General features: G+C 38.3%; 1 protein-coding gene across 2 annotated transcripts; it reads left to right on the top strand.

Annotated features, from left to right (window-relative positions):
- On the top strand, positions 1-27,441 carry LOC145765621 (syntaxin-binding protein 1-like). Of its 2 annotated transcripts, XM_082577455.1 has the most exons (17): positions 1-156; positions 3,153-3,202; positions 3,287-3,368; positions 8,384-8,533; positions 9,041-9,144; positions 9,834-9,982; positions 11,118-11,178; positions 11,577-11,731; positions 12,391-12,498; positions 14,243-14,369; positions 14,537-14,756; positions 16,043-16,155; positions 17,027-17,208; positions 17,364-17,527; positions 22,833-22,978; positions 23,485-23,684; positions 24,149-27,441. In XM_082577455.1, exons 1-15 carry the CDS (start codon positions 129-131, stop codon positions 22,907-22,909), a joined length of 1,770 nt encoding a protein of 589 aa, XP_082433581.1. In that variant the 5' UTR covers positions 1-128; the 3' UTR covers positions 22,910-22,978; positions 23,485-23,684; positions 24,149-27,441. The 2 variants fall into 2 exon arrangements, with proteins under 2 accessions (XP_082433581.1, XP_082433582.1); XM_082577456.1 differs by lacking the exons at positions 22,833-22,978; positions 23,485-23,684; positions 24,149-27,441 and adding an exon at positions 18,419-18,646.

The following is a 27,441-nucleotide window of genomic DNA, read 5'->3' as shown; positions in this document are numbered from 1 at the left end:
GAAGTGTGTTAAATGTAGTCTTGTGTAACTTTAAAGAAACGCATTCTGCTTTACAAATTTAATATTTTTTGTGTAAATTTGCGTAACAACTATTTCAAGAGAAACCAAGTCAACTTGAAGAAATTGCCATGGCATTAAAAGCTTTGATTGGAGAAAGTAAGTTAATTTTCATTTACCAGTACAGTTGCTGTTATAGCCTAGAATCGACATTCATATTTTCTGTGTGACAGCCGCCCCATGATTTTTAAAACTTGGTTTCACAGAGCCTACCTTTTTTTTGGTGGTGAGGTTTTACCTGTATAAGATTCCTGTAAAGTTTCAAAAAAATTGGTCAAGGTTTAGAGGTGGCCCGTGGCCACTAAAGTTTTTGGGAGTGAGCGATGCATTTTTAGGGGCGTTGTTGCTATATCTCAGCTTGTAGACATGATAGAAGGTCATGCTATAGCTCAATCGATGCAGTATAGGCAAGTTTATATCAAACTTGTGAACAAATGTTCAGTCTAAAATGTTTAGTTTTTGAGTTATTTGAGAAAAACCTGTTTTTTGCATATTTGTGAGAAAAATGTTCTTAGCACCTTTTCTTCTTGGGTTAAAACACATGGAAAATCAATGAAATGATGAATTCACATGTTTTGTTAATGTTAAACAAAATCACAAAATACATTTAAGAGCAAGGAACAGCGATGATAAAAATCACAATGTGAGAAACCAACACCGAGATGGATGTAAGTATTGTTTATGCTGATTGGGCATAGAATTTCTGCTGTTCTCAACTACTTGAAGAATATTTTGAAATGAAACTTCTGTTTTAGTAGTGTCTATAAAGTCTTGGCACAGTTTGACACCCCTTTCTGCTGCATCATTAACAACACAAAGATTTGAAACCCGTTTCTTTGCTTCACAGTAGCTGCCGTTCTGGCACCAATCAACAACACCAACACTTAAAAAGGTCGTGTCAATCCTCAAGATTCTGAAGAAGCTCCAAGAATCTTCTCCAACAAAGGAGCTCAAGTCATCTGTTGGTTTTGTAGCAACGGAAGGAAAGGAGGGTTTGCCAAAACCACTTGCTTCTCTTTTCAAAGAATGTCCAGGATCTTCGAAGCTTGTCAGCTTTTGAACAATCTTCTGCTTTGTCCCGTCAGACACACTGCTATCGAAAAGGGTAAGGGGGATAAGTTCTTCACTAAGATATCACATGTGCCCCTTTAGAGCTTTAAGAGCTGCTTTGGCCATACTGCTTTCGATTTGTTCATACTCGTTGACGTTGATAAGTTCTAGGTGCGTTGCAAGGAGCAGAAGTTGACACAAAAGTGGTTAGCCACCATGGCACATAGGAATATACAACAAGCTGAACAAATTTTTGGATTTTCTTTAGCTGTTGCTTTGAACATATAAAACTTGCAGGAAGATCTCTAGTAATAACTTTAGTGAGAAGAACGATCTTGATGCAGTATAAAATCTTGGCCATCCATCTGGCTTTGTGACAAGCACCCGGATGTAGAAAACCTCCAAAGGTCTCAGCTCCCTCACCAAGATGCAAAAGCACTAGTTTGACTAGCTCCTCATAATCATCCATCACAAATCCCTGTGCTAGGGCTTCATAGCAGATCTTCACAATCATCCCCTTCTTGATCCTCATATCTGCTGGCCATCGCTCTGATGGTAAGATGGACTCGTCTAGTCAAGCCTGAAGACAATATCCAGTTTGGGACACTTCTATCAAAGCTCAAAATAAAAGACATCAGTGAAGTCCTCCAATTAGGCAGACTGAGATGGCTTGATTTCGTTGAGCGCAGCTCAAGCTGGATCTCACAGGTCAGATGTGTTAACATCGCAGCACAGCGGGGTCAAGGTAGACCAAAACTTTTTTGGGAAGAACTTGTAAAACATGACCTTGTAGCCCTGAACATGAACTCTGTCAACCCAATAAATGAGGTGTGGAAGGGGATATAATCAAAATTGGTTGATGATGATGATCTTTAAACTGTGACATAGCATGTAATATAAATTAGCACTTACCACCATAAAAATTGCCTTAACAGTAAACACAATGTTAGTGTTCAGTTTCTATGCTTCTAACAAAACAAAACATGAGGTAACTTAGGTTTAAACTTTGAAGAGTTACATCTTCTGTACTTCTCCAGGTGTTCCTAAGAAGAAGAAAAAGTGAAAATGATAAAATATTCAATTCATATGTAACAATTTTTCACAAAATTTGTGCAAAAAACGGGTTTTTCTCAAATAACTCAAAAACTAAACATTTTAGGCAAATAGTTTCTTCACAAGTCTAATACAAATTTGCTTATTCTGCATCGATTGAGCTATAGAACGACCTTCTATCATGTCTAGGAGCCGAGATATAGCAAAAGCACCCCTAAAAATACATCGCGCACCCCCCAAAAACTTTAGTGGCCACGGGCCACCTCTAAACCTTGACCAATTTTTTTGAAACTTTACAGGAATCTTATACAGGTAAAACCTCACCACCAAAAAAAAGGTAGGCAAATTCTAAAAAGGTCGGGGCGGCTGTCACACCCTACAGTGTATATATATATGAAATGAAAAAGCATGAAAGAATAAAAATATGAAAAATATCCTTTTACAGTAAACCTGGTCTGATTAAATTAACACAATAAAAAGCATCTTTACGTGAGAGTTATGAGCTAACAATTTTACCATTTATTTACGAGTAATAAAATGGCACATTTATTTTTTATTTGTACATTAATGGTTTTAGTGAATAAAAATTCTCCAGTTCAATGAAAAGTGCATTGTATGTTTCATTGCATAGAAGTTTTTATTTTAAAAAGTGTAAGTAAGCTATGCAGCTTGTGTGATACTCTGTTAAGTTCACAATGTGAACTGACAAAACATTGATAAAGTGCACTTGAGAATGGCTAAAAGAGTTGAGATCGTTCATGTATATAATTGCAGTAACAATTAAGTTATTGCATTTTGTTAAAAAGTGGGACATGAAAAGTTTTTGCATTTTGTTAGAAAATTGGACATGAAAAGTTTTATTATTTTGCATTGCTTAAATTATTTTATCAACCCTTTCATACTTTTATGTTGTATAATGTAATGTAGAATGCAAACTGTGTTAGAGTGAAGTCACCTATTTGTTTCATTATTTTTTCTATCCTATTTTGCAGGGATCATGGAAGACGTGATTAGACAAGTGAAAGTTAATTCACAATGGAAGGTAGAAAAACAAAAAAGTCCTTACAGACTAACAATTGCTTCAACTGTTGCTAAGTTATGATGTGTAACACTTCTTTATTTTCAGATATTAGTATTGGATCGTTTGAGTGTGCGCATCATATCTTCTTGTTGCAAAATGAAAGATATAATTGATGAAGGAATTACATGTAAGTTTTTTTTGCATACTGTAGATCGCAGAAATAAACTGTACCGTACTTCAGTATTGCACAGTTTTAATACTTTCACTATAGCACGAACTTGTGCCACTACAATTGCAAAAGTAGAATTACTTTACTTTCATCAACTGTGTGTCACGAGTAGAATTTTTGAAAAAAGTTAGTTGTTCACTTTTACGTTGATGCTTACTTTTCAATTTTAACCATCCAATTTTGTTGTACCGCTTTTTTCAACTTATTGTGATGTTTTTATGTACAGTAGCTTAATTTTGTTCCTAAAGCTTGCAAACAAATACCAAATCAAGATGTTGCCATTTGTAATTTTAATCATGCGTTTTTTAAGTGGTTAACTTTCATTACAGTTGCAATGTATCAGTATCATTGTTTTATAATTATGTTGGACTGTTGGTAAGATAGGCAGTGTTGTACGCGTCAATGAAATAAATTGACAGCGTCAGCGCGAATTGCCTAAAACCTTCACGGCGTAAAGTACTGCGTTAGCTCTAAAAGAAATTGACGGCGTCAGCGCTAATTTTTAGCGCTATTTTAGCCAGGGTCTGACAAAACAGAAGTATTTCAACCAAGTTTAGGCTAAAAATAGCTTTAAATAAAGAGCAGGTAGCCTATTATATTTTGAGACTGTATTGCAATTGGCTGCTTAGCCTATTAGTTATTTCCTTGTAGAAACACAAGCATTTTAAAATATTTGTCTGACAATCTGCTGCGTTTGGGACGCATAATGTCCTTTCCTTTCCAAGTGAAAACATGCGTTCCACAGCACCGCTGGATGGTATTGGTGTGTTGTATTTCAAACACAAGCCTTGAAAACGTTTACTCGGAAAGGCATCACTGTTCCAAGCGTGCTGTGTTGGTGTAGCATATACCGTAAAACCCCTATTTCACCGTCATGGCGCTCTATTTTTCAACTCTTGTTTAAAAGTGGCGTTCTATTAGAGGTTGGCGTTCTACTGTTCGACTAGCTGGTCAGAATTTTGAAATAAAGTTTATTAATGAAAAGAAAAAAACACCAAACACATTTACCGGTTTATAATATACAGGTAATTTTTAGTTTAAAATTCGTTTGTTTTTAGTTTAAAATTGAAGCAACCTGTCAGGCCCCAGGATTGGCAACACGGCAAAGTGGTGTTCTATTGGAGGTGGTGTTCAATTAGAGGGAGGCGCTCTATTTTTCAACCCTTTTTTAAAAGTGGCGTTCTATTAGAGGTGGCATTCAAATAGAGGTGGCGCTCAAATAGAGGTTTTACGGTATATATCTTTAACGAGGTCCACTGCACCAACATCGCTCTTTTCAGGGGCATTAGAGCTCTTAAAATAAAGTATCTTCAACCGACATTCATTGATTTTTCTTTTTTTCTCTCTGATCCCTCGTTCTCGATAGGCTACTGTTCACGATATGATTGATCTGATCACCATTTGGCGAACTTCTTCCGCTTGTATTCCAGGTAGCTATTTCAACCAACACGAAAGCCGGTAATTCGGATAAGTCGCGCTGGCCAAAATACATTGTTCTCATTGTGAACATTCATTGTTTCCATGAAAACAAAAATGACGCATAGCGCTTGACGCTTAAAATCGGCAAAATAGTTGACGGCGCTATCACTTCCGTCAACTAAAAAATAAATTGACGGCGCTAGCCTCAGCGTCAACAAAAAGTTGACGCCCTCAACGTACAACACTGAAGATAGGGCAGCTCATGTTAAACATTTGATTTTAACAGCCAAGTCATATTATATAGATTGAATTTTTTTTTTTTTCTTGGTAAAAACTAAAAACTTTATGTTTAGTTTTTGCAAGCATTTTAAAAAGCATTCGCTTTATTGCAGATCGTTCTGGTCTGTTTAATTTTCCCTCTTGTGTTTTGAAGATGAATCTTCATTTTGCGAGAGATGTTCTTCAGTGCTGGAAATATACCTTAGGGTGTTACATTTTTTCAAACCTACTACAATATAGTGTTTGTTTGGTGGGAAATGCACTCAAACAAACTATGTCAAAATATTTTTCACTTAAAATAATATTTTGAGGTTCCACACTTGCGTTAACGATTCACCCGATATTGGCGATTTTATCATATGAACAACACAGTAACAGTATGAGTAATGTTATCGAATCTGTCCTGGTAAGAAACATAGACATGGGCTAATACATGCAAAGACGTCGGCAGAATTTTTTTTAAGGGGGGGGGGGGGGGGGCGTTTTTGTAATTTTGACATTTTTTAGGGGGGCGCCACTTATGTAATCTACATAAGTAGAATTACTTTCATTACTTTACACCTCTGGTCATGGCTAAGTGGAAAATTTGGGGCATTTCTTATTGAAATAGTACGTTTCACAATCATATTGATTATTCTAGGGGGGGCCAAGACCCCCCCTTGCCCACGTCCTATCAACGCCCTTGAATACATGCACTGTATTACTAAATAATATCAAACTCTCATCTTCTACAATTCACTAGTGTATCTGTATATTTTAAATATACGAAATATTACAAAAAAATCAAGTGTCCTACAGATATTCGAGACTAGTGGTCATGCAAGTAACATATCCTCTGATCGCTGTATCAATCTTCTTCAGTTTTTCGTCACTCATGTCATCATTGCTATCCTTGATTTTCTTTTCCTCTAAGGATTTCTTAACATTCCCAATCAGTCTTTCATTTGGCATTTGGTTATTTTTGAAACTTTGCCATATTCCTCCGTCACCCAATGAAATACAAGGAGAACATTTACTGGTGATATCAATGAAAGCTTTGAGGGGTCTAGCTGACCATTCTCTTGCCAGAAGCATTAAGGCTGGTCCTTCAACCGCACTGGGTCTTTTAAAAATGGAACAAAACATTAGAGTGTAGACATCAACAATAAATTGGGAAATTTGGTTCAGAACAACATGTTGTGAGGAATTCAACTGAAATAGACAAAATGATAAAATGCGCAAATACCCATTTGCAGTTGTTAGCCATCTTGCATGTCCCACTGTCTCCTGCTTGTAAAATAAATATTTTTGGAAAGAACTTGGAACTTGTCTGAATGTATTGCAAGCCAATGCTAGTAAAACTGCTTGATCATCTCGAATTGATTTCTTGCAAGCAGGTTTAGTGGACTCAGCTTCCAAAAAGTCAGATAAAATCTGTTGACTTTTTGTAGTTGGTTTTAAATTAGGGGTGGTCAAATTATTAGCCAGAAGATAATGTTTTGAAATCTTCGAAATAAAGTTAAAAACCGATCCATGCTGCAATAACTCCGGTGATGTTGTATCGCCATCAAGAGCTTTAATAACATCTCCCAAATACAATTCGACTATGTGAAATAAGCATTCCTATAACAGCACATCATGCTCATACTCTTTATTAACATGCTGTGAAATTCTTGCACAAATTCCACGCCTGTGTCCTGTGTTAAGAGATGTTGTATCTGTCATAACACATAGAATCTTCTTGAAAAAGCTGGGTTGGATCAACTCAGGACTTTATTGCCAAAAAGCAAGCTTCCCCGGTAACGCTCTCATTTCTTCTAAAAGTTTTAAGAGCTATGAAGATTTCTTCATCAGTGAAATTGGCCAAACATACTAGTCTTTCTCTGTTGAATATTCGCTTTCCATCAAAGCATAGCTGATAGTATACAGCATTAATCATTTTTTCTTCTACTTCACCAAGCAACGTGTTCCTCAGTGCCAACTTATGCCGATAAACTGTAACATGGGATCGTTTTGCTTCTGGATGTCCAGATATTTCAGCAGCTGAGTTCAATAGTGATGATGATAAACGATTTGAAGCCAGTTTTTTATCCGCCATAATACAGTTATCTGTGCTAACAACACTTAACCTTTTTGTACGATTAGATGGCCCAGCCTCATCTTCTTCAACTTGGATTTGTGCACTTTCCATTTCATAATTATCATCACTACCCATTAGACTCGGTTTCATCAATTGCTGAACTGCTTCCCTGTATTGATTGTCCATAAAGAACTCTACATGGTTCTGGTGTATTGTTTCTACAGCTGTATTTGCTAATTCTTCTCATATTTGCTTCAGTTTCCTGAATATCTAAACCACCAATCACTTGTATTCTCCTATTTCTCAGGTCAGTTAAAAACCCTGGTTCTAGCACTGGAATGCGCCTTTCAAAATCACATTTGCATACTGTTTTCTTGTGCCATTGCTGCTCAACTGTTATTTTGCACTTACAGGAACTCACATCAAATAAGTTCTCAAGTTTACTCTGAAATGCAGCTACTTTCATTAAATATGCTGGGGAGTTTAGATGAGATAATGGCTTAGCTTGAAGTTTTTTCACCTGATCAAAAAGTTCTTTCGTCATTTGAGTTACACGATCAATGTTAACATGTGGCAGACCAGCTTTTCCCCACAACTGAATGATATTTTGTACTAACAATGTCTTTACTTCAACAAATGTAGGAATTTTTTCAGTATTGTGATCAAGCATTATTTTATTTCTTAACCAAAAGAAAGCTCTTGCTACATCACCATTAGTAGGAAGTTGAAGCTGCGGTAACTCAGTTGGATAACCAATGCAATCCAAGATTTTAGTCAGATTTCTAGTGACGCGTGAAGATATCATTTCATATTCTAGGTTGCCAGATAAGTACACAACAACTTGATTTTATAAACTATTGTTTTTAGAGCCCATTTGCTGAAAAAAAAGTTAATACACATGAATAAATCCAAGAAATAGCAGGCATAAAAATCCTGCATTTTTTTGAATTTTTTAGATTTTATCCAATATTACCCATAGAGCGTGGAACCTCAAAATATAAATATTTTTAATTTATTTTTTGTGCTGACTAGTTTTTGTGCAAAAGCCCATCAAATAAATGATATATTGAACAATTTTGCCCTGGGTTGTACAAAAATGTAACACCCTAATATACCTATGTCCTAAATATAGGCTATATGATATAATAGCATAAATATTTCTGGAATTCCCAGTTTAATTATAACGCACTCTGTTTGTGTTTTTTGTGATCTTCAGTGGTGGAAGATTTATCAAAGGCCCGACAACCCATGACATCGTTCGACGTCATGTATTTCATCACACCAACCAAGGAATCCATTGATCATATGATTGATGATTTTAGTGGTGTAGCCAAGTACAAGAATGCCCACATCTTCTTCACTGACTGTAAGTTTGACATTAGCTCAGAAAAAAACTCCATGCTTTCCGTTTTTTTCATCTTCAGCCATTCTAGTTATCTTTCGATAATTACATCAAAGTTACAATATACTATTTTAGTTAACCTGCAAAGAAATTGAGGTTTGAAAGTTTTTGAGGTCTTGCCTAGTCTCAACAAAAAGCAACAACAAACATCGCCATGACAATGGTTAATGAGCAATGACGTACTGACCCCGTATTTATATGATCATGAAAGATGCTTTGACGTTAAATTTAAATCATGGTGCACTTGCTATTAAAGTGGCATTAATTTGGTACCACTCACACCGTTAAAAAGTGAGTTGATTAGCAGGGTCAAACTGAAAGTAAGTTTAATATATTTATAGTTACTATTTCAAAATTTAGAATACTTGTGCACAATTCCATGAGTTAAAATTACAAACTTTTTGTTGTTATTGCTTACGTTGACTTGTTTAGGCTCAATTCATGACTTCATTCCGTGACCTTTTTTTCTAGCGTGTCCTGATCCTTTGTTTAAGATGCTTTGCCAAAATGTCATTGCCAAACACATAAAGACTATGAAAGAAGTTAACGTAGCATTCCTTCCATATGAGTCTCAAGTGAGTTTTTTTATGGGATTTGTGCGTCAGGGTTTGTGCATCATACAGTGTACGTCAAACTTTCCTGCTTGGTTGACTGTTCAGCGTTCATCTCAAAGGTGCAAATTGTTTTCACCTTCATGTCATTCTTACATATCAATCGGGTTATAAGACATGGACAATCGACGTTGGACAATCGGCAGCAGAAAAAGTATTCATGTTTTTAGTTTTTATTACGCTGTGAAGCACACACTTTTTAAGTTGTGAGTACGGACTAGTGAGTAAGCTGCCTTGTGTAGGTCTTTACTTAGGCTGTCTATTCCTATTCCAAACGCTTGGTCAATGGTCATGGCATTTGCTTAAATTAAACAGAGCACTAAGGCTGATATTGAACAATTCTCGCTACATTCTGTGATGGATATGCATTATGCAGGCTGCGCTTCTGGTTTGAGTTTTTAGAAATACTGTACAGGCTTATTGTCTGCATGCGACCATTAGACAGTTTGGGCTTTAGGATATAAAATGTGGGCTTATAAAACGGGACTCACTGTATTTAAAAATGCGGTGTAAATACCACAATACTTTCATGTTGCGTTATGTCAGACTTTGCAATTAATTGATGTGTCACAACAACTCTCAGGTGTTGTTCGAGAATTACAATATTACTGATGATTATTATTACAGATCCTCTTATAATTTCTAATATTCAGGTCTTCACTCTTGGCACTCCAGATTCATTTCAACAGCTCTACAGCCCGAACCACCGTGACAAGCGAGACCAAGCTCTGGAAAGGACAGCTGAACAGCTTTCCACTCTGTGTGCTGTTCTTGGCGAATACCCGTCGCTTCGATACAGGCAGTACGTCGTAACTTCTTTCCTTGTTTAATGTACATTCGCGTATGAAAGTGCACCGACTGATCAATTGACCATCATAGCTTGAAGCACAGCGTTGACAATTGACATGCTCACATCGAGATCTTCCGATTTTGGCTGATTACGTTTTCTCAAATTGCTTATCGATTTCGGTTCCTACAAGGTTCATTGAGTTTGTGTATTATTCCCATGCGCATTCTGTGTGGTATGCCCAAGCATTGGTTGTTTGGGCATGTCATTTAAACGCTTAGCATACAATTTAAGAAAGACATAAACTCGCTTGTGGATTTCTGGGCAAGTGATGAGCTTCAATCTGCTTCGGAACAGAGTGGTGAATGCTTCGGGCCAACACTGCGAGGTCCGTTAGTGCAAGCTCTACAAAGAGTACATATTCTTGTTTCGAGAAGACAGTTAATGTCATTCCGAAATCAGAGCAGCTGCCATTTTACTGCTGTCTCTCGTACACTAAGTCTGCAACTACAAAATTGCACTCTATTTTGCCACTGCAGAAAGAGTTATTATTAGTATGCCTATGCAGTATTAAGTCCATGGTTTACGAAAATCACCTCTTCAGTCTTTGCTAGAAATGCTGTACAGTGTACAGTATTAGTTTATTGCTCAATGAAATAATTTAAGCGTCCTAGCTTTCTGTGTGAAGCTTTTGTGTAAAAACGAAAACAAGGCAGACCTCTTCAAACACTCTGGCGAAAAATTTGGTTGGTAACAGAACTTAATACTAAAAGAGCTGAAAAGCAGATAGAAAAACGCCTTAAGACTGCGAATCGATGCAACTTTCCATGTTGCTGTATTATGTACAACTATTTTACGCTCAGGTCTTTCCACGTAGGAAAGTCCCGTGATAAGCTAGCAAAATCCTTTTTTTTACACTGATTTAAAGTCTGTACGGTTTAAACCAATGTGAAAAGAACTGACTTCTGCTTGCCGAGCGTTTACAACTGTGTTTAACTTCACGTACGGATTCAACGAAAGTATGCTTTATGTAAGCGATTCGGTTAAACTTTGAGTTTTTAATCAGGCGGAAGTAATTTTAGACAACATTAATTTAGGAGCGTGATTTCTTGCGAACCTTATTAACCATAACCGTCATATGTTTTTTCAGGGAAGGAGATGCGCCTATGCTGCTCGCACAATATCTTCAATCCAAACTTGACGCTTTCAAGGTAGTCTTACCCTGCGTGGTGTCGTCTCAAAACTTGTTATTACAACTCTGCCTGCTTGTTGTATTTTTAGCTGAAATTCTACAAGCTTGTGGAATGGGACTATCTGAAACATTTATTCTTTATGTAGCACGCTTTATGTGGAATAGGAGTAAGAATTTGTTAGTTTGACGTCCACTGAGAGAGCATGACTTTTCTTGCGCAAACATTTGATAACATGCTTAATGTCTTAGAATTAGGTTATGTCCAGCAGAATTAAGCTCGACTTTTTCCACATAATCTTTACTGTCAGAGCTTACGGTAAACTTGAACTCTCTAAAAAGAACTTGCTCATTAAACTTAGGTATATTTAGGCCTAAACATTAGCACAGTGTGTACATTGATTGACGTTTTTGGTCCAGGCTGACCACCCCAACATGGGAGAAGGCCCTGACAAGTCCCGATCCCAACTGATCATCCTGGACCGTGGACTGGACCCAGTGTCAGCTTTGGTCCATGAACTCACTTATCAAGCGATGGTCCAAGATCTGCTACCTGTGGAAAATGATGTCTACAAGTAAGTGATGGAAGCTGAAAACACTTTATTGTAAACTTAGTTTGATGTTGCTTTTATTAGCGCATCAGCAAGTACGATTGCTTTTTTTTTGTTTTTTGTAACTAACGATTAATCGACGCAGATAAAAGCAAAGTGTCAAAAGCAAAATTGTAATTCTTAACGCCATTACAAGACAAGTGTCTGCTGCTATTTCTGTCCGAGTTATTTGACTTTTTCGTAGGGTTGGTCTATTGCGAATTTGTTCATTATCTCCTTCAAATATATGCTTGTTTTACGTTTGAATCAAACCTTTGTATGAGGTATAACGCTTCCAGGTTATCACGAGTTATGACGATTTTGGATTGTTTTGTCATAGATGCAGATTGCAGAAACTTAGCAGTGTTGTCATTTTGTCATTTGCCGCTGCAAGGCCCAAAATTGTATAGCCGTCGTTTTCTCTTAAGATTAAGAATCTTTTTTTCGCGAAGGCAACCAATCTTCGAGATTTGGATTATGATTTTGCAGTCTTGGTGAGCAGAATCATCTCAATCGAAAACCTGGTTGTGAAAGATTTCAACATAAGGTTATGGTAATGCAGCAGGTGAAAAGGACTATGCCGCAGTTGAAACAATACCCTCAAAAATAAATTTCCTTAAAAACTTTACCAATTGTCATTTTAGGTACGAGAGCCAGCAGCAGCAAGGACAGTCCGAAAAGCAAGTGTTGTTGGATGAAGACGACGAACTATGGGTGTCATTCCGCCACGAGCATATCGCTGTTGTTTCTCAGTAAGTTTCCTTGTTGGCTCCACCATTTTTGTGCCGAAAATACAGTTGACAGTCTTACTGTTTTGACAATTGACATAGTTTATAATCTTTTTGTCTGCCCTAAACTTGTCTCAACTGTGTACTGCCAAAGGCACTAGCAGTGCATGTGTTTGCTGCATATGACATACCTGCATTATCCAACACACATCTTTTTTGTGCATGGCGTAGGTTAGTCGTGAATAAACTAGTAACTACATGTGCTTTGTGAAGCTAATTTTATTGTTGGCAGTACCGAAATCTTGATCTCTGCTTATGCGTGTGTATTAGGCAGCTACTATCATTGTGATTTAAATGGTGAGAACTTGTTTGAAGATGCTTGACATTGATCACTTCATGCTTTAGTCAAAGGACAATGTGTTTTTTTCTATGTTCAAACTTGGTGTTTTACAAGACACAAACTACTGTTTACTCATTTCTACCCTATGCGTACAAGCTGTTGCTTCAGTCGGGGCTTGCACCTGTTGTGGCAACTTGCATCAGCATTGTTAAGCGATGCCTTATTTGATTTGTGCATTAATGTTGTGCCACTTTCACGGTAGTTGTAACGCTTCGGCTAAGCCTTTTCCTGTTATCTATCGCACAAACTTCCTGAAGTGTATGCTCTATTAATATAATTGTTCTTGTAAGAACGCTGTCAACCAATCGTGGTCCTTCCCTCCAATTACGACAATAGATGCGGCGAGTCTAGCCTATAGCATAATATCGTGCTATATCGGCTTGTCTGCTTGAAATTGAGCTACTCGTTTGTGGGATTTTGGTTTTGCTGGCAGCTCTCTTTCAATTCAACAAGGTTTTAGACACCGAGCTTTGACCTTATAGTTTTGCAAGGACATTGCACATTTCTTTATATGTGTCAAGTGGCGTCGTTTGTCCTTAGCTTTCCTGGTAGCAACTGTGCCTACCAGAATGCTGATACTACAACAAGCAGTCGTCGATTACAATAGATTTATTTCTGGTGCTTTTTCCATTTCTTTTTCGATGATGCAGTGTCATTTCCGAGTTCTTGTAGCTCGCTTTTTCGCTTCTCCTTTCACGCTTCCTTGTTCTTTGTCGTAGGTCAATATGTTTCTTAACATCTCATTCTCTGTTCACTGTGTGTGCAGTTTGATGTAGGACGCCGCATAGTCTTTCGAAGGGCACAACTTATCAGCATTGTAACGTTGCTGAAATACTACTCTATACAAGTGACAGCTTTTACTCATAGGTTAAAGGGTTAAATTGCCATCTTGTTATGGAACGGAGCGAATTGTCTCTCTATATTTGCTGTCATGTTTGTATTGCGTTAAATTGCCTGTCAATTTAGCCACCAATCTGACAGTTTAATGTTTTAATTGGCACGGCCACGGGGTTTGCTCTAAGCTGATGTGTTTCTTCATGAAGTGTCACCAAAACTTCTGTGTTGGTGCTTCAATGTGGTTGGCACCACCTCAGTTGTGCCAACAATACATCTTGATTGGCTACGAACCTACGATGTGTAGGCTACACGACATGGCATATTTTACCTTCGAAACGACTCGTTCGTACGGGTTTTTCTCTCTTGAGTTACATGTCGATTGAAAGCAATGTCAGTGGCATAAGATTTCACCTCAGCTTCTATCCTATTTTACGCTTTCTTCTTTCAGACCATGTAAGTATTTTGTTATATCACTTTAGTGCTTTATAGTTGTAGCCGATGCAATTTTCAAGCTCTTTGAATTTTTCTTAGGAAGGTGACCGCTCATCTCAAAGACTTTGCCAAAGAGAAGCGAATGAGCAGTGGAGACAAAACGACAATGCGTGATTTGTCAAACATGCTCAAGAAGATGCCTCAATACCAGAAGGAATTGAGCAAAGTTAGTGTAAAATTCTCATAAAAATGTAACGAATAGGTTTTGAATGCATTGAGTAGCTTCGTTTGCACACTTCCAAATCCAATCCATGACTTGCCTGTCTTCCCTTTGCTATGGTTTGATATGTTTGTTTTTTTCAGCGCTTGTAACCAGTGCCCTTTATTTTTCAGTACTCAACTCACCTTCATATGGCCGAGGACTGCATGAAACAGTACACCGACCGCGTGGACAAGCTGTGCAAGGTGGAGCAGGACCTCGCGATGGGAGTTGATTATCTGGGGAACCACATCAAGGAACCGATGAAAAACGTGGTCCACATCCTTTTGGATCAAACAGTTCAGCCCAGCGATAAAATCCGTGTCATTCTTCTGTACATTTTGCTGAAAAACGGTAAGCGTTCTAGTTTCAAAAAGAAAAGTTTGCTTTCTAGTTAAATTTGGAAGTGCAGTGATGAAGAATTTTTTCAAAACTACAGCACTTTGTTCATGTTGTGAAGATAGCATTTTGTGCAGAATGAGAATCCACTACAACAATTTGATTTTAGTTCCTTGAATTACCTACTGTATCTTACTAAAAATTTGTTTTGGGTTATCCACTTCCTTCAGAAATGCTTAAACCGACACTGTACGAATGACCTGTTTTGAGCTTTAAGATCAAGTGTGCTAATTCGGTTCAGCAATCAAGCGTAAATCTTCGACCAAAAGAACAAGCAAGCTGCACTAACCCCTAGCACTAGTTTATAAATCATACAATTACGACCAAACATTTCTTAAACTGCATCGAATACAGATGAACTGTTTTCTCAAGGCCTAGTACGATACAAAATATTGTTAGTTTTTTATGTTATGAACGTTTATTCAATTTTTTCAATTTTATGAGATAATGTTCTTGCTTTATCTACCTCCTAAAGCGATTACACTATTAACAGCAGTTGTGAAGTAACGGACTGTGAGCTGTTAGGCACTCAGGAGTCAGCCTTGTGCTAATGCCGTCTTTTACACAGTGTACTTACTGTACATCCCTGATGGTTTAGTTGTTTTTTTCCACAACGGTTAGACTTCAGTTAACTGGCAAAAGCAGTGGTGGAGACTTGGAGAGCTCTGTGGCATGAATTAGTGGTGCGGTACAAATGAGCCTCATAGATGAAACACGTGTATATCGTTGTCAAATTTTGTTTCACTCGACTGCCGAGAGACTTATTTTACGTTGCTTACGAAAAAGCATCTCACTGCGTTACATTATATCACAGTATGTTCGTTCAGATTCACGAATGTCATACTCGACCCAAAACCACCACCTTGACTGTTGTGGTTGTTCATCGTCCTTGTCGCTTTGGACATGACACGAAGCTTGACGTGGCGAGCTCAAACTACGACATTTGAGGACGCCAATTTTTCAGAGACATCACAATCAATGATTTCTAGCCAAGCTTTGCAATAGTAATGTAGTCTCCAATGCTTGGCTAAAACAATGTATAACAACCCAGCCAGCAAAGTTTCTATTTTTACATATTATTGCAAGTTGAAACAATGTAAAAATGACAATTTTGCTGCTTGTGGTAACTTTCACCCCACCAGTCCCCACTCAGCAGTGACACCGGGTCGTGGTTCCAGTTGAAACTGGTTTTTGTTTGTTTCTCATTCTTATCTTGAGTCTTATTAGGAATTTCTTATTAGGAGTTTCTGATGATAATCTGACCAAACTAATCCACCACGCTCAGCTCAGCCCGGGAGATGCACAGGCCATTCAAAACCTCTCTCTGTTGGGAGCGACTATCATCAACAATGAAGTGAGTGCGATCATCAATAAATATGTTTGCATGACTGCTGCTTGTGGCAATGATTGCGTGGAGACTGGAATAGATTTAAACTGATGGTGTTAAATCGTCATAGATATTGTTTACTAAGCTCCAACCGAGCCAGCAAACCAGCTCTTTTTACATCGAACGTTGAATCAATGTAAAAAAAAAACAGATTTGTCGGCTACATAATTATATGATGGATGGTTTTTGGTTTGTGTTGGCTTTACCTCATGATGTGCTGTTTTTTAGATAAAGCGTATGCTTTCAGCAGCGAGTGTAGTTTTGATTTTGCAGTAGATGGAAGCTCCAGCTGGTAGGTTGTGGAAACTTCCGTCGCAGCGCTCACAGGCTCACGAACGAGCTGGAGCTTTCGCTGCTATTAATGTTAATTTTGAAAAGTGTGCGGTGACCAGGTTTAACCCCATGGCAATTTTCCGACATGAAATATTGCAACTGCAAACGGTTAATAAACAAAAGAACTTTCTCATCAACAGGAAATTTTGTGTTTGAGTTTTCTGTAGATGCAGTATGATGGAATAATCCTGTTAAAGCAAATCTTTGTATCCAGTCACATTGGCTGTTAGCTGGTCTTCAATCAAGCTTAACAACTTTGAAAACAGAAATTGTTTGTTTTTTCTCATAGACTGTTTGTCATAACAGCTTTTCTTTAATATTAGTGCAAAACTGCAAAATCAATGTCGTCCTGCATCGTTGACTTTACAAACAATTTTGTTAAAAAGTTTGACTTAAACTTTTGACGTAGAGACCAGAACTGTTCCCACTGAAAATACGAGATTTTCATCGCCTACTGGTCAATTAATTTTGTAAAATGTTAAAAATCTTCCTGTTTTTTTTTAAGGGAAGGAGGCAAGGTGGCTTGAAGTTGGACCGTCGTGACCGTGAAGCCAAATATCAGCTTTCAAGATGGACCCCCGTGATGAAAGATGTCATGGAAATGGCTATCGAAAACAAACTGGATCAAAAACTCTTCCCTTTCCTGTCAGGAAGAGGAACTACCTCCAGCAGCTCTGGCGCAAGAAGGTAAAATGTTTTATCAGTCTGCTGCTGTTAGTGGTGTCGAACTAGCGACCTTTCGACAACTGTCTCAGCAGCACGCTGATTGCGACAACTTGAGGTAAGACACAGCGTAGCGTTTTGGTTGCATCCTTTCTGCCATGATTGCATTGTTCTTGCAGTGCACGTTACCATTGGCACAAAGACAAGGGTCCGTCGGAGTACAAGAGTGGTCCTCGTCTCATTGTGTTCGTGATTGGTGGGATGTCATGCTCCGAGATGAGATGCGCATACGAGGTGACCAATCAGCTGCGGCAAAAGGGTGAAAAGTGGGAAGTGCTTATTGGTGAGTTCATGTTGTTCATGGTTCAATGGTGCTTGAGAAAGCATTCAATAGAAATATTTACAGCATTTACATGCAAAGGTTTATCCGTTTCCTTATTGCGGTTTGTGGCAAAGCTGCTAACAAATGATGGTTGCGAACGTCCAGTAAGTAAAGTCTAATAAAAGAAAACAAGAAACTTCTTTTTGGACCGTGCAGACCTGATCATTGTATGCTTTGTCACAGATTGAAAATATCAATTTTATTTTAAAAGACCAGAATGGCCTTAAAACACTCCCAGTTCTTTGGTTCTGATTGCAATGACTTCATCAGTGAGAGGGTAGGGTTAACCTGACGTCAGTACGCTTCTGACGTGTCATCCGACATTCCGCCCGTTCGCTTAAAGCAGACAGCGTTAATGCTAACGTTTCAAGTTTTTTAGTGTACTGATTTTCAATCACCATCTATGTCTTAACTAATCTGTTTTCAATGATAGATAGAGCAGCAGAGGTATTGATCTTTAAGTGCCTTGATGGTCTCTAAGTGCCTCGTTTTCGAAGCTAAATACCAGTCTGCTGATTTCTCTGGGCTCATATCATAATCTTAACGGCTGATTAGCTTACTGTGCTCAAATTCGATTGGGAATCTTATCTGACTCTTTAAAGAGCGTTGTAAAAGAACTAAATTTAAAAATCAACGTTGCAAAGTATAGGTTTGTGTGTCAACTAATTAACTCCATTTTTTGTTTTTGCCTTTTTCTCTTGGACTGCTTCAACCTACCTTGCGACGACGGATCGTACGTACATGACATTGTTGTTGTTTTTGTTGTCGTGCATCACTTGTGTGTACTTGCACTCACTGTTTATGCTCATGGCACTCTCATTGAATGTGATTGTCTTGTTGAAATGAGCGCAGGCTCATCTTCGATGGCTAAGCCCGTGTCGTTCATCAAGAAACTTGAAAATTTGTGAAAAACAAATTCGTTCCCTTGAAAGAATTGAAAATATAACTTTGTTGTTGTACCAGTTCGTCGCTCAAACACTACCAAGTTATCACGACGTGTTATTCCCAATTACTGAATCTGAGACGTGTTCTGTGCCATGTCAAAATTTCTGGATTGATTTTTGTCTCCAAACAAAATGCGCTTTAAAATTGCCGGATCTAGAATATGAAGAACGTTTCTCGCGCAGATTGCAAAAATTTGCGTTACATCAATGTAAAAACGGCCAATTTTACTAGCTAGGCAATTTTGCCTAGAAACCTGGTGAACGGCATCATTTTAAAACTCTATAATCTTGTTTAACTTAATGTTTATAGACGTCGAACAAATGTGAACGTTGTAATGCTAATTTAGTGAATTGTTGTCTGGTCAACTGCATGCACCTTGCAATGAGACATTATTGCTTTTGTACTCATCTTGTGGCAAACATTTGCATGAACTCAATGTGTCACGTGATTTTCAATCACACTGTTCGTCTGAAATCAGAGGTTTCTAAGGTAAAGAAACTGGCCTATAGATTATGTTTAAAATTGAAATTGCTTTAAACTATCAATGATTTTAAACGAAAAACAGCCCAGACAGCTAATCAACCCTTTTTCACATTGATTCAACATCTGCAGACGTTGAATCTATGTGAAAAACGGTTGATTTGTTGTGTGGGAGGTACGTTCGTGTCAAATATGATCGTGCATTGGAAGCTGAGTTATTATGCAGACCCCTGATCATATCCTGAATTAAAGTTTTATCTTCCGTAGCCTGTGTCTGTGTCATAGCCTGTTGCTGTAAGCGTGGACGTCGCGCTGTAAGTTTTGCTGGCAAGGATTTTTTGTTGTGCTGATGAGTCATAAAGCGTCATATCTTCTATGCGATTGTGACGTCACGTACAATGGCAGCATGCTGGATATAAACATTGGCAGCAAATATTTTTTTTATGAAGATAACTTTCTATTGAATGGCAAGCGATAACAGCAAGCAGTTCCAAATACGAAACCATATAACACTGAGTGACCCCATACATCCATTCCGAAAATGTTTTTGTAATGTATCGTTATTCAAACCACTACCGTTCGCTTTCTAATTCATGAGCTCTGGATAAGTATACGCAATTGTCGTAAAATGCTTTTCTTGTACTTGGTTGCTGATGACAGATGTCATATAACCGAGGGGCCAAGCTATAGATGAAAGTTGTTTTCTTTCCCACGACATCTCCAAGTCCATACTTGCGTCTGAAGCATCTTCATAGTGCCACTAGCTGTGTAGCTTTAACATATTGGCATTCTATTTTACATTGTGATTGATATCCTGCTTTTCCAGCCATGGTATTGTTTTACTGTGATATATGTAAATAATAGTAATGTGCTACTAAACCATCCGCTTCTCGTCTTCTAAGTTCTGATCAACTGTTCATGGAATTCATTGGTATTTGAATTTTGGTGCTCTCCTTGAGCCAACACATAAAATCAAGCACCAGGCATGGCAACATTACCTCTTGAGTTGACATTTCCAAGAGACCGAACGGCATTGGATCGTTAATACTGTTTCATTTCTTACATGTAGGGCAGGGGAGCGCATCCTGCTGTCGTAGATAAAAAGTATATGCGGCCGCCCACGTGCACATTAAAGTTCAAGTTGTAGCGGCCGTGCATTGATGAAAGCTCTTTGACTGTTAAGTGCAGATTATTAAGAATACGATTAATAAAATTACCTAAGATTACTTAATACGATATTTAAGAATCACTTAATGCAGATAATTAAGAATATGATTACTAATTTAATAAAACTACCTCAGATTACCAAATACGATTACTTAAAAATAAGTACCGAAACCGATTGCGAGATAGCAATCTGGAATTTGCATTAAAGTTAGTGATACTAACGAGTTGCCTGATTTTGCTTGCTTATCTGCGCACACGCAAGACCGAGGGGTTCATTAATGCAGTGCAAACTGTACTTGAAGAAATTGATTCAAGGTTTGGTCCATATGCTTTTCGGTCTGGGCTTACCGGAAAAATCGTTTTCTTAAACATAATTCATAAAAATGACCACACCCACTGCAGAGTGCAGACCGTAAATAGAAAAGGGCGGCTGATGCGACCGCCGAAGCGGAAAGGTGTGCAACCCTGATGTAGGGGCTCGATGTGAAATCGCAATTGAATGCTAGCTGCTAGTCGAGTATTGTGAGGTCGTTACTATTAATCGTTTGATGTTGTGTGATTGATGTGGATCACAAGTTTACTTCATCGCACTGAAGTTAAACATCTTTGGCCTGTTTTTTATGACGTTTGCTTAGTCACTTTAAATATGAACTCATGCCGTTCATTGTGTCATAAAGTATGTGAATTCGGTAATACTGTAATGTATCACAGTTGCATTTATGACAACTAGCAAAAGTTGTCATTTTGAAACCTTTTCCTGACAAGGATAAAGCCGTGAATCATAAATTCAATATCGACCAAAATTACTTGAACGTCAAATTCTGTTGTGTTGTACTTTCTTCATTCATTACAGCTTTCCTCTCCTTAGTTGAACTGGTTTTAATTTAACAACCAGCTTCTTACTGCCATATCACCTTCTGCAATGCTGTCGAATGCGTGCACAGTCTGTGTTGTCGTTTTTAAGAGTTTTTATTCGCTCAAACTTATATTTATGTTCCGAAGTGTGACATGGTGTTGGTGGATGGTAATAACTTCCAATGTCACTGTAAGCAATGAGCATTATCTGTCATTTAAAATAATTAATGAGCAAATGTAACACTTGTTCGGGTAAGCATTTATTTTTCTCATCTCATCAAACAGATCTAATAAAATACAGTCCCGTTGTTCATACTTGTCATTTCTTCCAGTTTGAAGAATTATTGAAAAAGCAATATTTTTTGTTATTGCCACTTTTCTGGAACGCCTTTCTAAATCGATCTCAGGGTCCAGTTCATATCTGACGAGATGTACAAAAAGGCAGTTGCCATGAAAAGTTTTATTTTAATAATTTTTTAGAATAAACACTTAGAATGCCATTCAACGTACTCCATCTGTTTATTCATACACTTTTTCATTCAGTTTTGGTATGCACGCGAGCGCTTGCTAATTCGTTCTCTTTTGCTTTGTTGTCACTGAGTCCTTTATTTCTTCCAAGATGTGAAATGAGTCCTTTTCATCACAACATTCAGCCTAGAAAGGATCCTATTTCCACACGGTGCCAGATCTGGAAGATGCAGAGTATGGTGCATGGTCTTAAGAGCTGCCCAGTTTTATAAAATATTGATATCACATATTTTTTCCATATCTCAGTATTGGGTCGCAAAATGGCTTCCACCGATTCCCCTGTTTGGTCTGAATTCACTCACTATCATTATGTGGTTATTATTTTTGCACAAATTTTTAAAAAATATCATGAGCTTCAGGGTCAGTCACTATTGCCGTCCGGCTTCTCGTGACTTGCTTGTGCCATTCTTGTGCTCGTGTTTGCGATATCAAATCACACGTCCCTTGAAAAAGGTTGAATTAGATGATAGAAAAGATTTCATGTAAAATATTGCTACACAACAGTGCTAAGAAGTTGTGCTCCCCGAATCGCATTGAGCTAAGAGCGTGGTGTGGTTGATGCAGTCACGTTTCATTTTGTCACACCTCGTATTTTGTTGTACACAACCTTTAAATTTACGAGCGCTATGATAAGATACTGTATTTAGCGAATCATCTCACGCCTGCTCGTGATCTTGCAGCAGGAGTTCCTAGCCGCTGGTTTGTGCTGTGTTTCGTGCTGGGGAAAATATATTTCAACTTTGAATTCAATGCGTGGATTTCAGAGCTGAAACCCTTGGGATGTAATGCCAAATACTTCCTGTAATAAACATCTTGGTTCATATATTCTGCTGCAGGAACCGTATGGTTTTTAGACTTAAAAGCTCGATTAATTTAGTCCACGGTGGTACGTCATCATTCCTCCACCGCGCATGCTCAGCACGACTTGGTGCTGTTTGTCACCGATAGTGGTGCGACTCACCTCCATGCTTGCACGTTACGCGCTCTAAGGTGGAAGCTGGGTATTGAACGCAGCCATATATCTTTTTACCAGCTTGTCAAGGTCGATGATAATGTCACGCATTTATCTCCACATTAAGTTAGTTAGCCATGGTGATCTGACTGCATGTCATTTAACTCTGTTTTTACGCTTTTTGGGCGTTATAAATGCAAGCATCTGCGATATATGTTCTTTATGACTATTTTTTTTACTCTTTCCCTACTCTTCTATGCTGCCATGGAGTGTCTAAACGATTTTTACAGCATATTTTACGTGACTTTGCCTCGTAACCATCCTTATGCTTTTTCCAAGGCGCATCCAACATACTGCACCCGGATACCTTCCTCAAAGATCTTAAGAAGCTGACCGATACTGAGGAAAGTGATTGACAATTAAATCCACTGAAAGCTGGGCTACGGAGAAGTTTAAGGAGATTATCAACAAAGAAGAAAAAAATGGTAAGAAGTCGCACGTTTTCGTCAGCCTGGATTGGGTGCTGGCTGGGCCATGAATTGTGTTGGAAACTGCGGTCACAAACATGACGCGTGTTAAGCTTGTATTGAAGTTGAAGAACATAGTGATCGCTTAGGTCTGTTCCTGCGTGATTTTGAAACTTACAATTGTGCTTAATCTTACAAACTTACTTGTAACATTTGAGAATGTTTTTTCAACATTACTCCATAAGTTAGTACAAAGGAGCATTGGGCATCATCCATTACGCTACGAACTCGCATGGGATGCACGATGTTTGTTCGCAGTTAAATTCAACTTCATTGTTAAAGCAAATGCTACTATTCCCACACTACTCTTGAACAAATTACAATTAGCAGAAAATAGTTTAAAAAATCATATACTCGATCTACACCAGCGCGGCCTTGCATGGGATGCTGGGCTCAACCTCTTCCCATCTCTACCCCAGTATCGAGATAGACTTGGCTGATGTATATTTTATTATTTTGAGCAGTCCATATCTGGAACTGGTCCGTCTACTCTTCACAATGTCAATAACAACAATGGACGTGCCCATCTTAAAGACAAATCTCCTGGTTATGGAGCAACATCCTCATCCAAGCCGATCTCTCCGGGATCGGTTGAGATTGAGCTTAAAGAGCGATCTTCCAAATCTCCTCATCATTCTAGACACCGTTCAGATGGAAGATCAAGGTTGGTTGTTGTTTATAAATCAGCGAGACTTCGTTAAGCAATAAGCATGCTTTCCTCAAAAAAGAATCAAAGTTACTCACTGCTATTTCAAAACTCCGAAATACAGTAGAATTCGCCTAATTTTTTATCTCAAGCGGATTAGAAGAAAGAGGCGATTTGTATAAACAGGTCAACCTTGTGAGTTATGAAACCGGGATTGGCAAAAATGTGATGAATAAGGCAAACTGTCGTATTAGTCGAATTCTACTGTACTATGCAGTGGAAATGTTTTCAAGCGTCATTTCAAGTTATAGTAAATACTGCTGGTTTTCTGAACACAGCACAACTGCGCCTGGTTTCGAAGCTAACAACCGCTGTGTCCATTTTTTGTCATAAATTTAAAGCCCAGATTTTCGTCTTATCAAAACGATGCCCCTGATACCGTCGCTTGACAATGTGCTTCACCGCCGCTTCATCTTCTGTAGACGTTCCAGATCAAACTCTCCGTCAAGTGGCCGACGTGGACACGTCAACCTAGCTTTCAGTGGAACAAAGTGATCACTTCCCCCCTCCCCCTGCTGAACAAACTTATACCCGCATCTCGTCACCCTGGGCATCGCACCTGGTGAAAATGGCCACTCGCACTTACTGAATTGTTTAATTACTTTGTCTCATTTGCTTGTTTCAGCCTAACACGAAAGTATATCTAATTTATTTGCGTTTCGTTGATATTGTCGTCGGAGATAGTTCATGCAAAAACATTGTCAATCTTTCTTTGAATTACGTTCCTATAAGTTGAACGCAACTTTTATAAATTATTGTTGTGTAGAAATGTGTTACTGCATTATCAAATGTTGTTGTTGTTGATGTTACAGGTCTACCATTTTTGCGTTTTCATGCTGTAGTGTCGATGCAATCAGTTGAAAGTGAAGGCGATTTTGATTTCTGTTTATGGTTGTCTTTTGTTACTTAACAAATCAAGAACTCAAGCCTCATCAGGTGTTAAGGTCGGTTGAGCTACATTAGAGTCTATTTGTGTTAAACTTTCTCAACATCTTTGCTCAATCAAGTCACTGGTTTGCGGCCCGAGGCTCCGTTCAAATAGCACTGGTGCGCCATTCTCACCGAAATGGCAAGGGTGGGAATCGAATCCATGTCGTGGAATTGACTACTTCTCTAGCGTCTAGCCCTCAATCGCTAGGCTACGCTGCCGACTTTCTACAATGTGCCGCCAGTTTGTACTGGTTTGAACGCTTTTGTTCAATCGCTGATATAGAAATGTTCCCACACTTCATAGCCAGTCATGTATAGTGGATAAAGGCAACCAGTAAGCAAAGCCATACTTGTTACCTTGATTCAACGTCTGCAGACGGTTAATCAATATAAAAAGGCAGATTTTGTTAACTTGTTAAGAATTTTTATCATTTTATCTCTCATTGTAGTTTTGTTGTGTGATTGCAATTCCCTGTCCGCTTGTGGAAGACTGAGGTACCACTACCCCGATTCTTGAAGTTTGAGATCAGTTAATGATAGAAGCTTTGATTATGCAAAACACAATCACCGCAAATGAATCTAATGCAAACGTAACTAGGCCTAACTGATAATTTTTTTAGATGTTTTCTTCAAAGTATGTGCTTCTGCAAAACGTTTCATTGAAGCCATTTTGTAGATAAGAACACGAAATTTTTGATTTGAACGAACTCTGAATTGTTTTCATATGTTTAAAATGCTTTAATGTTGCAGTCTAGAAGTCACAATTTCTTTCAGTCAATGTACATCACTTGACACAATCGGTTATAATCTCCACTTCAACGTAACATTCATTAATGCAAGCTACTTTTGAATGACAGTAATCAAACATAAAGTCTGTTTTCCGCTTCAAACTTGGTGATCAGCGAATCATTTGTGAATAAGGGAGCGTTCTTCCTGGCTATCAGCACAAGGCTGAGCAGAGAGCAGTTGAGCACTCACTACTACAGCGAGCAGTTGCGATTCGCTAACCATATCGGTGTAGCTTCCACGCTAGCCATTCAGATCATCCAATCAACTATATGTTTCTCGGCAGCCGCTTGTAGCAAGAGTTGACACCGATAGACACCGTGTTTCGCCCATGAGGCTGGGCTCATCAGTATCGCACCACTTATTCATGCCACAAGGGTATTCGACCTTCGCTTTTACCAGTCAACTCTTGTCTGTTTGGAAAGAAAAAGAGTTAAACTGACTGGTAAAAGCGGCGGTCGCATACCCTTGTGGCATGAATTAGTGGTGCGATACTGACGAGCCCAGCCTCATGGGCGAAACACGGTGTCTATAGCTATCAATTCTTGCTGCCGAGAAACATATGCGAATCATTTTTTGAGCCTTGTTTTGTTTAGTGACACCCAGTAGCCATTTTCTAGAGCTGACTGTTTATTGCTGTAGTTGATATAAAACTTTGCAAATATTATTTATCGCTTATTGTTGCTGAATTCTTGAATGTTTCGACAAGCGCAAATTTAAGAGTAAGCTTAATTGCACCACACTTGTGATTTGAATTCTTTCTCTTCAGCACTGTCGCATCGTTGGTTTCATTCAAAAGCTTATGTTTTGGACACAAATTCACACTTGTCTCTGTGCTCTAGCAGTTATAGTTCCTCTTGTGACACCGCAAACGCCGTTGCAGCCATGCCGTATGTAAGAAACTAGTGTTGTACTTGACCATGTTATACAGATTCTTGTTAACTATAGTGTGTTTGGAACTGTTCATGAGTGTTCATGGTCTTCATGCTTCAATGGGCGCTTATCTCTTTTTCATTGCTTTCTATAGATAAAATGTTCACCTACAGTGACCATTGAAGCATGTTGACTTTTTTCAACATGCTTCAAAGTTCAAACACATTTTTGGTTTGCACAACAGCTTATTCGTATCAAATCAAGACAAAATGGTTTTAATGCAACAATAAAAGCCATTGTACAAATAAAGTGTTTGAAGTATTCTGAGAAAAATAAACGCTCAAAAAATGGTCACTGTAGGCTACTCCATTCACACTTTTCATTAAAACATTTTCTGAGTAGCCTAGTTTGCTTCGTGTCAGCTATAGCAAACTGAGGATGTTGATATTAATCTATAAAACTGATCGATGATCAAAATGATCCAAAATGCTTGTTTCAGATGTTGGTAGCGGATAATAAAAAACAAGAGTGTTTTGTCTAAAAAGCGCTATTTTTTTAAACTTCACAAGTTCCTTCGCAATGATTGATTTCGAGTATTTCAGTGTAATAATTTAAGTCAGTGTCTATTAACTTGAAGTTTAATGTACGAGCAGAAGTTCAAGTGCAAATTTCTCGTCACAACTGCAGTCTGCATACTGCATAGTGTTAGTTCAAGGTTTTCAAATACGAGAGACCACCATGCAAACTTGTGATGCTGTGTTTGTTTTCACACTGGTGGGCGTTGTATTCGTGCACCTTGTGATAACTCCATATTCTGCAAAACTGTTTACTCGTAAACCAGTGGGGCCCGTTCTTTGATATTTTGTTCCTAAATATTACTCAATGGTAATACATATGTTCCAGGTATCAAGGCTAAGTTAAGAAAAATGGTAACTCTAGATTATTAGGGAGGCTGCTGATAGTGAACCACCTCTTGTACATTGTTTGACATCGCGTTTTTCGACGTATTTTCTGATTGATGTTGAAGCTGTAGTAGCGCTGCAGAGAATTAACCATTATATTTCCTGTACATAAGAATAGACGTTTCTTGCAGTTTATTCGAGCAATAAAATTCATGGTCGATTAA

The sequence above is a fragment of the Aplidium turbinatum genome, chromosome 2 (genome assembly GCF_918807975.1).
Source record: "Aplidium turbinatum chromosome 2, kaAplTurb1.1, whole genome shotgun sequence".
NCBI lineage: Eukaryota > Metazoa > Chordata > Ascidiacea > Aplousobranchia > Polyclinidae > Aplidium > Aplidium turbinatum.
The sequence above is the reverse complement of the archived record's forward strand: the minus strand, read 5'-3'. Positions and strand labels throughout refer to the sequence as shown.